The following is a 12,135-nucleotide window of genomic DNA, read 5'->3' as shown; positions in this document are numbered from 1 at the left end:
AAGGAATCATAATCCATAAAGTAACATTAATAGTTTAAGCATGTCTAAAACCAGCGCCGTGCATTAACTTAGACATGCATGGCCATCCCAACATAGAAAATAACGTATGGCAAGAGTCAAACTGCTAGCTAGCTACTGGCTAGCGTTAGCTAATTTAGGTAGTCTAACTAGATTAGTTACGCCTAATTAGCCATAACCATACAGCTTTAAAGAATCTACATTCACATTTTGTCATTTAACAAGACAACATGAAGTGTTGTACAAAAAAAGGACCTTTCAAAATATTGAAAATACTAGAAGTGATTTAGACATGTATAATAAAATCAACATCACAATAACTTTTAATCACATCAGGCTAACTACAGCAGTTAAAACTCCAGAGAATAAGTGTAAGAGCTACACCCTCACCTGGCAAACTAACCATCCAGAGTACACGACGTCACAAATTTAAATGTTTATTAGCTAGGTTAGCCAGCTAGTAAAATGTTTAGGCAAGTCGACGCAGAATGGCTAGCTAGGTAAACCAGAATAAACTAACCAGCTGGCTAACACGGGCACTAACTAGTTGGGTCTTCCGTGGATTAAAAGGTTGTTTATATTCTCAGTTAACGTAGGTAATTACCTATCTCCACATTCAATCTGTTTGGATTCAAAATTCGGCTGGAACTCGGTTGCTAAGCTACACAGTGTTACCCTCCAACTAGGCAGCCAACGTTTGCTTAGTATTTTGGATAGTTAAGTAATTCAGCTAGCCAAGAGCTATGCTACTAGTTACATAGCTAACCTAGTATAATCTATGAGTAGTCACGTTAACCGGCTAACGAATCATCTTTACGTCGAGGAAATGAGAGTATAGTGATATTGAGATGTCATGTCAACGTTTGCTAGTTAGCTAGCAAGGTCGCTACATGTGTAGCTAGCTGTCTTAATCATGTCACCTGCTGATGAGACACTGGCAAGCTACCTGGCTGAGTCTAAGATGAACTGTAGCTAATTAAGTTAGCTAGCTATGCTAAATCAAACCCAGCCCAACCTCAACCGCTCCGCGATTGCGGCTAGCAAGTTAGCTGGTGACTTTAATGACTTAGTGGCCGTGGTCCCAAATGTTCGTTTAAGTGCGTACTCAATGAATAATACCGGAGTGCCACTGTGAATCAAACACTTTATTAACATGAACATTTTCCCTAGCATTCACAGGACAAGCGCATCAGGAAACCGGCACATTTCTACTTCCCCAAGACAGTGGAATATTACAACTGAAAAAATAGGGGGGCTAATGTAAAGGGATCTAACATTTCCAAATGATGTTTATTTAATTTTTTTTACTAAAATATATTTTTAACGTCATTTACGTTACATTGGTATCAGTGATAGAAACTTTAAGTGTTTAAGTCTTACAATAAGTAAAATACATTTCAATTTGTGTAAGGAAATGCACCTTCGGTGGACTGGTTCATCCCGCCTGATGTGTGCGAGTTTCATCTTGTGAGGTGCCTTCCCTAGGAGGTAGCTAGTGTTTTTTTCCCAGTGACTTGTAACAAAATTATGCAGTGTTAATTTTTCACATTTGAACGACACATTGCCAGTCGGTTTCAGACTCTGTCTTGCGAAATGTTGACAAACGCATTAATGTCAGCTAATTCGCTTTTGGTCCGAATCTTGCAGGCTAGCAAGCTAGTGTAGCTAGTGATGGTCATGTTCTGTAGGCTAGCTGTCGTCTGTGGCTAATTTGACCATCTGACGTTAGTTTACAGTAGCTATCTGGTCGACTAGCTAGCTATGCTTTTCTAATAACATTGATATTAAAATAATTATACATGTTATGCCTTGATTTACAGACCGTTGAGGTGCCATTTTCATCAGAAAATGTATAACTAACTGGCGGATAGGTAGTGGGTACTTCCGATAGCTGACTAGCCGGTGGGACCTCAAAGCCCCGCTGTAGCGCTGACCGCTACGCTAAGTTGATAGCAGTGAGGATGATCTGATTTAACTAATCGCGAAGTGGCAAAGCATCATCTAAATTGCTTATTAAAGACGGTGCATACGTGTTGTGTGGTGCATTGTTATGACGTAACGTCTCTTTCAGACACAGTGATGAGTTCAGAGGATTCAAACCCGGCTGCTACTCCTACTCCTTGCGTGGACAGTCAGGGAGATGGGCGTTGGATGTCTCTGGTATATATGTATTCTATGCGCTTGCTTGTCCAGTGTAGAAGTAAACTCTTAATGTGAAAACCCTTTGTTCTGAAACCCAGTGTAGTCATCTCAAAGGGCAAGTATATCTGGGCCAATATGTGGAAATCTTGCTTGTGCACCAAGCATACAAAAATAAAGATAATAAAGTAATCAGTTTTCTGTATTTCATGTAATCACATGTTGTACATATTCTTCTGTTCTCTGTAGCATAACCGCTTTGTAGCAGACAGCAAGGACAAGGAGCCAGACGTTCTGTTTGTCGGAGACTCACTTGTTCAACTCTTACACCAATTCGAGGTAACATTTTACTCACAGGAAGTTTTAATTAATCACCAGTTTGGTAGGTTTTGGTGTAGTGTGTGTTGTGACAAGTGAGGATTGTGAATGGTGTTACCACTGATTATTTCTTGCTGTTGTACATTGGCTAGTATGTCTGAAATGTTCAGACTTCGATGACACACATTTGCTTTTGCTATTTTCAGACACCAAGTGTGACCATGGGACAAGTCATTGGGAAAAAGAATGAGCTCTGTGTCTTTACTGACAGCAGAGGATGAATTACTTGCATTTGTAGATGTCATTACTGTTCTGACGTTTTCTTTGCAGGTATGGCGAGAGCTGTTCTCCCCACTGCATGCTCTGAATTTCGGGGTAGGGGGTGATGCCACACAGCACGTTCTCTGGAGGCTGAGCAATGGAGAGTTGGATCACATCAGCCCAAAGGTACAGACACACAGAAAGGTTATTGTGCTAGAGCATGTGCTTAAACAAGCTGGTTGTAAGTGCCAAGTGTGTTCTTAATGATGATTTAATTTTACAGCCATTGCACCAAAACTATGGTACAGTATGACTCATACCTATTTCTGATGGACATGTTTGAAATCTGGCATTTGTAAAGAGTGTTCTTTAAGGGGATTAAAAGGAACTTGTTTCGAGTTCAGTTGCATATAGACATGGGTACTATCATATAAATACATTCACCCAAAAATAATAACATTAACCATACACATCTACAGCATACAAACATATAAATGGATAGAATGGCTTTGTTGTTCTATTAGCAAATAAGGTTTTAACATCTTTCACCGTTGCTTATCACGCTCCATTGGCTACCGATTATAGCTCACTTTAAATTAAAAACTCTAGCGTTGCCCAAATGGGCACTGCCCGTCTTTTATATTTTATTTTGTGAACTGAACAAATTTTAAATAGCACCTAAAATGACCTCTAACATTCTGTGACCAATGTGACTGTTGAGTAATGGTTCGTCCCTAATGTAGATCTTTATGGAGCTGTGCCAATGTAGAACTGAAAACAGCTCAAGAAAAAAAAATATACAGAGAGAGAGTCAGTGATTTCAGAACTTGTTCAGGAGTGTGAATTGGCTGGCGGTTGCGGTTCAGATGTTGGTCAATAGCTGGAAATGTGTGAGACACACAGTGGGTCATCAAGACAAGAACAGCTGTCAGCACCTGTGGATCATCATGGTCAGTGCAAATGTAAGACAGAGAGGAACAGTCTGTTACTCCTAGGTGGGCCAGACTCTGTCTCGTTATGCAGTTGGAATAGCATGGAACATCTCCAGCATTTCACACTACATTAGCAACAGTTTGTTATATGGGCTTGTTTACAAGGTGGACTCATTCAAGTAAAAGGAAGTTCAGAAAAGGCAACCCCAAACAAAAGGAGGAATGGGGCTGGAAAACTTTCAAACTGCAGTTTCACACAGTCAAAAACTGACCTTGTCATTTGTAACAAAACGCTCCGATATATCATGACCTTAGGTTGTGTTCCAAAAGACTTCATGCATTGAATAAAAAGCCAGAGTTAGAACTGGTAGTCAGCAATATCCTAATACAGTCTTAACACAAATAAGTTCTAAATCTAGTCAGCAGGACGAGGGTTTTCACTTCCTTGGTTCTTATCAAAAATGAATCCGCTGCATGTTTATATCAGGTTGGTTTCCCAAATGAATCACAAAGAGGGAATGTGTGTGACTGAGGGGACTTTCGTGTGGAAAGAGTCCTGTGCAGGGATGCAGTCCCAGCACTTACCAGTAAACTCTTCAGAATCAAGTTGCTAGTTAACCTGTTGAGTTAATCATTGGGACGAGGTGGCCGTAGCACCTTTAATGACCTTAGTGAGTCGGGATTTTGATGTAATGGTCTTGTCAGAAAGGAAGTGTCTCCATCACTGCTCTGGGGTATTGGTGGTCTACCTGGTTCAGAAGGAAGACTGTCCCTCACTGGCCACCCAACACAAATTATAGTAGTAAGTAACCTGGTTTTGTCTGGAGGTTACTTGTTAGTTATTAGAACATAAGAAATAAGAATGGGGAAAAAAACAAATAAGGAACCACACCAGACGGTTAGAATGACTTACATAATCATTCATGTATACAGAAAAAAGATCTCCTGGATGTCTCCTAGCCAAGTACTAATCAAGTCCAAACTCACTTAGCTTCAAGATGCAAGGAAAGGCAGGAGAAGGCTGCCGGGTAATACGGCTTCAGGCAGGCAGGCACAGTCAGTGCTGAGAGAGCAGATAAGACAGCATTCACAGTGGCTGTAACAGAGCGGATCATCCCGACAGCATTTCAGCTGCCTGCGCTCCTCCCTCCCTCTTTCCCTCAGGTGGTAGTGCTGTGGGTGGGAACCAACAATCACGGCCACACGCCGGAGCAGATCAGCGGGGGCATTGCCGCCATCGTCCGCCTCATCAACAGCAAGCTCCCCCGTGCCCACACCCTCGTACTGGTCGGTCCTGCTGCCTCTCTGTCCCCTGTCACACAAACCCTTTCTGTTTTACAATGCTGGGAATGTCTTGTTATTGTGTCCCAGTGTGTTCAGAGTCCATCTGAACAAATGTAATGTTCTTTCTCTTTTATTTACATTACATAACATTACATTACAATATTGTCATTTACCAGACACCCTTATCCAGAGTGACTTACACAAAGTATGCAGCTGGATATTTAATTGAAATGTAGTTGTGTTTATTCTAAATCATGTGTGAAATTTATTCGTATAAGTGTGTTAATATAAATGTATTCTAAAATCGCTTGCAGGTCAGTTACAATGTTCGGAATAACTTGGTGTGTACCTTGTTCTGATTTCCGGTGTGCACCTTGGAGATGTGGCAAGGCGGGTGCTGAGTTTGCCTCTCTGTGTCCCTCAGGGTTTGCTGCCCAGGGGTAAGAGCCCCAACCCCCTCCGAGAGAGGAATGCCCAGGTCAACCAGCTGGTCCAGCAGGCCGTGCCCACCCTCCCTCGCACCTCCTTCCTTAGCGTGGACCCTGGCTTCGTGCACTCAGACGGGAGCGTATCCCACCAGGACCTGTACGACTACCTGCACCTGACCCCCAGCGCGTACCAGGCGGTGTGCAAGCCCCTGCACGCCGCCATCAAGGCCCTGCTGGAGGCCCCAGCCGACAACTGAGAGCAGCCCAGGGCCTGGCAGGCTCGCTGACGCTCAGGTGACTGTCGATTGCTTTGTCAGTCTGTCTGTCTGTCTGTCGATCTGTGTCTGACACTCTGTCTGAACTGCTGACGGACTAAAGCAGAGGTACAGACTTTTGCATTGAAGAGCAGACAGAGAAACTGCATGGGGAATTAGACAGTCTTACACGTTCAGACACAGCCTAGGGAGTTGGCTGGCTGCTGGGGAGTCTGTCCTAAGCGGTTTTCACACTGCATTGAATGGGTAGAATGGTTTTTGTTGTACCAGTTGTATGAAAAACACAGAAAATCAAGCCCTGTTTTCTCTTCTCCGTTTTGCATAGGTCATGTTCACGGGCCAAGAAACAGGATAAAGCAGTGCATCGATTGCCAGTCGCCATATCTCTTCGTTTCTTCTCCTGCCTTCCTCCTCTCTCGTGCCCACTGAAGCAAGTGGATGCGGGGGGTTTGTCCGTAACTGTCTCATGACGTCTTGTAATTGTGAAAATCAATAATAATTTGACAAAATTCTGTTCAGTGTACTGATAATGGAAGAAAATAATGCACTCAATTCAGTATACAAGAGCCTAAATCCATAGATTGACTGAGTTGGGGATGTTAGGGGTGTCACTGATCTGTTAATGTGAGATAGAAGTAGTAGAGTAATTTTGTCTCATTGGTCACACTGATGAAAAGAGATAAAGACTGGCCGTGCTGAATGACTGAGACACAGAAATGACCTGAGGAATGACTACAGCAAGAATGAAGGTAGAGAGGAGGAGATACACTAAATTCCAAATGTGAAAGCATTCCAGACCCTCACAGTTACACACCCACTTTCTCTTAATTTCAATAATTAAAAAGTCAAAATAGCTAGAGCAAGATGGGATCGTGGGATTTTTTTCTGAAGTTTATATTGTTGAATAATTCCTTTCTTTGTATATACTCTGATTATCCTTACTCATCATGGTATCCATATTGTCTGACCCTGAGAGAGTGTGCATTCCATGTCACTGTGGATGTGCATTAAGAACAGTGCATTCCAGAACTGAACCGTGATTTGCATTGCACTGTCTAGATGCATCACAAGCAGTAGTTGTTTACAGATACCTTTTTTTTTTTTCAATTATGTATTGTCATACATGTTTTTTGGAATAGCTTACCATTCTTTGCTTTTTCTGTTTTTTTTTTCTGTAAGTGGAAAGAACAATACTTGTGCCTGGGAAAAGTGTTGGGAGCGTTTGTAAATCTCTGAAAGCTGTGGCTTGTGTTGTGCATAGACAGAATAATTGATTTTACAGGACAGCTGAAACTGTGATGGCCTCCCGCCGCTCAGTGCCCGCTGAAGTCTGGTAGCACTGATACTCCTTTCCCATGCAGTCCACACGGCTAAGCCGCACACACTCTGTAATCAAACTGTGTCCACTGTATTAGTGCACAGTGCTCCTGTAATCAGGTCGGGCCCTAGGGTGTAAAGGACAAGGTCAAGACCAAAGCCTTGCTTGTCATTTAGACTCAGGACTGTTACTCTGTAATGATCTGAATAACTAATGTTGAGAAGCTGAACCTGCAGTGATAAAATTCACTATATTAAATCCAAGGAAACCTAAAGTGTAAAAGTGATTTTATTTTATTGGAGTAGCTGTTAACCAGATAGTTGTTTTTTTTTTCTAATATGTAAAATAAAGAATGTAATTTCAGCACTTACATATTCCTACACTTCACCCCATGTGTTTGAGAATGCATGAGCGCTAAAGATGGAGAGAATAAAATGAAAGGGAGATGGATCATTACACTCTTTTCCAGTCGGAAGAGAAGAAAAAAAAAGAGAAGAGTCATAGTACTCTGACAATTCCACTTGAAGGTTTTCCGTTTGCAGAGTTACACCTTATTACCGCATGTATGCACTTACTACGTTCACTGAATTATGCGATGTTATTAAGCTAAACGCAGAATGCCACACCGTTGAAGGTGCATAGGACAATTAGGATGCATACAGTAGAGGGCGACGCGCTTTATTTAATGCTGAGAGTTTAATGTGGTGAATTTGCGGCAGGGTAATGAGACTGCGCTGCCACAGACGCTCAGACGACACAGTCCAGGATCCTGTCATCCCGGGTGATCACCCACAGGTGCCCCAGGTCGTAGCTAACGTGCTTGCTCTTGCCGCACGCGCTCAGGAGGGTCCAGTCGGTGCCTGCCGGATTGCTGGCAGTGATACCGTCTCTGTTGGAGGGAAGGATGATGGGACATAGGGAGAGGATTCTTTAATGATCATTCTGAAATGGAATGATAACTATATCCCCTGCAGGCATTCTTAAACTATTATAACTATAGCTATATATAAACTAATAACTATAACTGACTATAAACTATTAGATAGTAAGAACTGTCTACATTTTCTAGCAAAAAATCTGACAAAACCTAAATTGAGTGTGTTATCAGTGTCTCTATGATGTTCACAAAAGTAGCAAAACGCTGTGAGCAATACATCTGTGTTCAGACTGTGTTCAACCAAAAAATTCTGAGTTTAAATTCTAAATGGTAAGACGTTTACTGATATATGCACGTTCCTTGACTCTGTCTGTAAAAGTGAGCAGTGTGGAACAGTGTGACGTACCTGCGGTATACATCCCCTCCAGCGTTGACTCCGTACACACTGCCCTCAGTCCCCACCTCGATCATAACCAGCTTCCCCGGAATGTGCTGCCAGTTCAGACTGCCCATGCATGCTGTCGGGGTCACTCCCTGGAGACACACGGGCACGGTCACACAAGGTGCAAAGTGCATAGACAGAAAGGCACCGGTACATTCATGAGTGGATAAACGCCCAGCCGTAAACACCCAGACAGGTGTTCGCTTTGACTTGAGGAGGGCACACGTGTGTTGGCCTGCACCCAGTGCTAACTGAACTTCCACTTGTCCGAGACATGAATTCATACATCCCCACAAAACTGCAGCACTGACTTTGTGTTGCCCTTCAGTCAGACTCCATCTCTCATCTTCTTTACTTCCCTCCATCTTTCTCTACTGTATTCCACACTCACCTTCATTACATAAATATCCTGGCCTCTGTTGACACCCCAGCAGCCATTGGGCCCACAGCTGTAGTACACGAGGGCCCCTGGGAGTTGCTGCCAGGGGGTGGGGGAGCCAGCACCACTGTACCCCACGGTGGGGTTCCGTCCCAGGCAGTATATGGCATCATACATGTTGACCCCTGCCACAAACTGGTCTCCCCCTGCATCCACTTGGGTCAATAGGCCTGTAAGAAAGAATGAAAAAAAGGGAGACAACACAAATAAATGAAGAGACATTATGATAATGAATGAATGTGTCGTCCTGTTGCAATAAACATCATCATCTGTCGTTCATTCACAGTCTGTGATTACTATTGGAGTCACTTCAGCATTATGTACTCATATTTCTGCTGCTTAGATGTTAAGACTCAAATAAAATGGATGCCTGCATGAGTTAATGAAGTTATACCCTAAGTATAGTAGTATAGAAGTAATACCCTGCCAAACCCCATCATGTATACGTACATACTTGTATGTACACAAAGTAGTACGCAGAGACAGATCTGCATGCGCTTACACACGCACGCACATACATATACTTGTGTCCCCACTTACCTGGCACCTGTACCCAGGTTGCTCCCACCAGTTTGTAGATGGCATTGTTCTGGTTGACCCCCCAGACCCCAGAAGGCCCCACAGTAACATGCTTCAGGGACCCAGGTACCTGGGTCCAACGGTCCCCATAAAGGGTAAAGATGAGATTGTTGTCCGTCACGCCGAACACCTGACCCACGCTTGCATCAATCTGTTTCAGTCTCCCCGCAACTTCCTGACATTGCATCGCTGATGACACACAAACGGGTAAAGAGACAGTCAAAAGCGTGCAATGTGCATGTGCTAGTCAGCCATGTAAGAACTAGAGGCCGGGACCTTTTACAGCAAATGACAAGACGGCTCAGGCATGATCAGACACGGCCTATCAGCGTTATCTGAAACCTTAATAAACATGAAACTCAACCTGCACGGGTAAAATAAGGGAAACGTGTCAGCACCAGGTTTCTGGGAGATCATTTAACAAAAGTGACATTAAGGCATTTAGCTTTTAGTGTCAGCATGTCAAAACAACCAAAATAGTAGTTTGGAATCTGAGGAACTGTGACGAATGCCTGACTCTCATTCAGACAGCCTGTCTAAAAAGGATGGCAATTAAATGATAAGGGAAACTGTAAGCTTAAAAGTGTTTTGTCCTGAAATGCCCGTGCCACTAACTGTAAAATCAAAAACAGGTTTAGGAGTCATTGCTCTATAAACATATAGTGCAAAACTGTGCATAGACACAAACATACTTAATTTTTCATTTTTCATTTGATGTTTAAGACTGTCTCTGTGTCTTGGACTTGTTTTCCAGATAAAGTGGAAGAGCAAAGCCAAGTGTATAATGTAAGCAAAAGGTGATTGTGGCTATTTGTTGCCATCTTGATGTTCTGGCAAAACTGCTTGCGGTGCGGTGCAACCAGCTCGGCAGAGGTTTCATTCAACCTTGTAGTTTTGCCCAGAATTATATTCTGTTTATGTAGTTCCAGCCACACGCATTTTGTACTGTTCACCAGCTTCACTCTTGCGCACTCTGCACCTGTACTCTTTGGTTGAGCATATTGCATTTTGGGACACAAGACTTGAATTTTTGAAACTTTTTTTTCTTGCATCCACATTTTATGTGTTAAGTTAGACATAAACATTGCAGACATTTCACTGGCAATCTTAGACCTGGTGGATCATAATGCTGTGAAACACTAAATATCCTGAAACGTTTAATCTCTCTCATGACTTATCTTTAATTTTAAATGTCAAGTGGATGGAAGTGTCACTTTTTCACTGCTAAAAAAATACTTCCCTGAATTTAATCAACCCCAAGGTAATGGTAACTGTTTGAGTAACAACATTTTTAACTGATATTTTAATTGTTTAATTGTTATTTGGAATTAAAGAGAAACATTTAAGAGGAAGAACAGAAACAGCCTTTTAATTACTCCAAATGAAAGTGCAATGAATGCAAACATGTTAAAATCATACAAATTACAAATATACGGTACAGTACACAGCAAAGTCAATAGTGTTAATTCAACACTATGAGTGTTGACTTAACTCTGAAAAGTGTCTGTATTGTGTCACTGTCCCACACTTGCCCAGTTATACTGTTGAATTAACACTGCTTATTTTGCTGTTTACTATACAACGCTGTACAGTACTTCCCATGTACTCACCTAGACTGGAGCCCAATAGGCATTGGACCAACAGGATGATCACTCTCACACTCATAGCTGCTGCGTGCTGGGAGCTCAGGCCAAAATGTCTCATCTCTAGGGGAAGGTGTATTTAAGTATGTTTTACAGCCACAAACAGTGGCCGCCTCCAGTCACCTGCCTGGGTTCATATTTGCTCTAAGAAAAAACAGATAGAGCTGATTCTGTAATTGTGAGAAAGTGATGTATTTGGAGATAGCTGTTTTTACAGTTGTAATTTGTTTGGCTAGGAGTGGACAGAATTCTTGTTTGCCTAGGGAGGGAAATCTCATATGACCCAATGACTCATTTGCAGGGCAACCATAAGTATATTTAACATAAGTATACAGGTGGTTAGTTAAGACTGTCACTGTTATTTGCTATAGATTTTCTTCCTTTCCTAAATGTCCCTGCACGATACGTTAATTTCCTTGTCCCAGATCAGCAAATCCTAATCACACTGTCCATTAAACTGGACTTCTGACCTACAAAAGCTGTAGTTTACGAAGTGACACAGCCTTTGCAAACAATGGCAATGTGAAAAGTCATAACAATATGGTTCCGAGATGGTAACAAGATGGCAACCCTGCATTCTCCTGTGTAGGTCATTAGGTCACCCTCACCATAGGTAGGGTAAACTGTACAGAAAACACATATCTGATACATCTCTTTTATCAGTTCCATCCTGCTTCATTTCTCTCGAAGGAAGGAGAGCTAAACAGTGTATTTCAAGTACAGGTAAAATGGTGCAGGTACACGGTGTGTTGTACAAACACAGTGTATGTACTCGGCGTACATTGCACACGCACACATCTCAGCTTTGTTTCACTAGTGGTGCACACCCTTTTGTTGTTTGTCATGCCTGGCTGCATCGCTTGCACGCACGCACACGCACACACACACACACACACACACACACACAAAACAATGTAAACAGTTTCTCAAAAGAGGCATGTCTTCCTTTTCTGTCTGAAACCCTAGGTCCAGGCACACAGTCAATGTGATGCCCATTGGAATTTTCCAAAGATCAGCCTTTTAGCACACAACACTTCCATGGATGGACTTCTCATGACAGGTGATCTCTATTCAGCCGAGATGTTCAAGAAAAGTAATGAACTGTGAAGTGTTTGTGTGGGCCCATCCCAGATCCCTGATCCCAAACAGCTGTGTTTCAACCACTCATCACAATAATCCCAT

General features: G+C 42.5%; 2 protein-coding genes across 2 annotated transcripts; one reads left to right on the top strand and one right to left on the bottom strand.

The window, feature by feature from the left end:
• The first annotated feature begins 1,448 nt into the window (after positions 1-1,448).
• On the top strand, positions 1,449-6,663 carry pafah1b3. Its single transcript, XM_036520543.1, has 7 exons — positions 1,449-1,506; positions 2,090-2,178; positions 2,407-2,496; positions 2,806-2,922; positions 4,833-4,955; positions 5,377-5,674; positions 5,981-6,663. The coding sequence occupies exons 2-6, from the start codon at positions 2,098-2,100 to the stop codon at positions 5,635-5,637; spliced, it is 672 nt and encodes a 223-aa protein (XP_036376436.1). The 5' UTR covers positions 1,449-1,506; positions 2,090-2,097; the 3' UTR covers positions 5,638-5,674; positions 5,981-6,663.
• A 797-nt stretch (positions 6,664-7,460) lies between these two features.
• Positions 7,461-11,073, bottom strand: LOC118772288 (fish-egg lectin-like). The gene is made up of 5 exons (XM_036520542.1): positions 10,921-11,073; positions 9,272-9,499; positions 8,684-8,901; positions 8,257-8,384; positions 7,461-7,862 (listed from the first exon to the last, which is right to left on the bottom strand). Exons 1-5 carry the CDS (start codon positions 11,012-11,014, stop codon positions 7,721-7,723), a joined length of 810 nt encoding a protein of 269 aa, XP_036376435.1. The 5' UTR covers positions 11,015-11,073; the 3' UTR covers positions 7,461-7,720.
• Between the last annotated feature and the right edge of the window lie 1,062 nt (positions 11,074-12,135).

Source organism: Megalops cyprinoides, unplaced genomic scaffold, assembly GCF_013368585.1.
Source record: "Megalops cyprinoides isolate fMegCyp1 unplaced genomic scaffold, fMegCyp1.pri scaffold_218_arrow_ctg1, whole genome shotgun sequence".
In the NCBI taxonomy this organism is placed as follows: domain Eukaryota; kingdom Metazoa; phylum Chordata; class Actinopteri; order Elopiformes; family Megalopidae; genus Megalops; species Megalops cyprinoides.
This window is presented reverse-complemented; position numbering and strand designations above follow the sequence as displayed.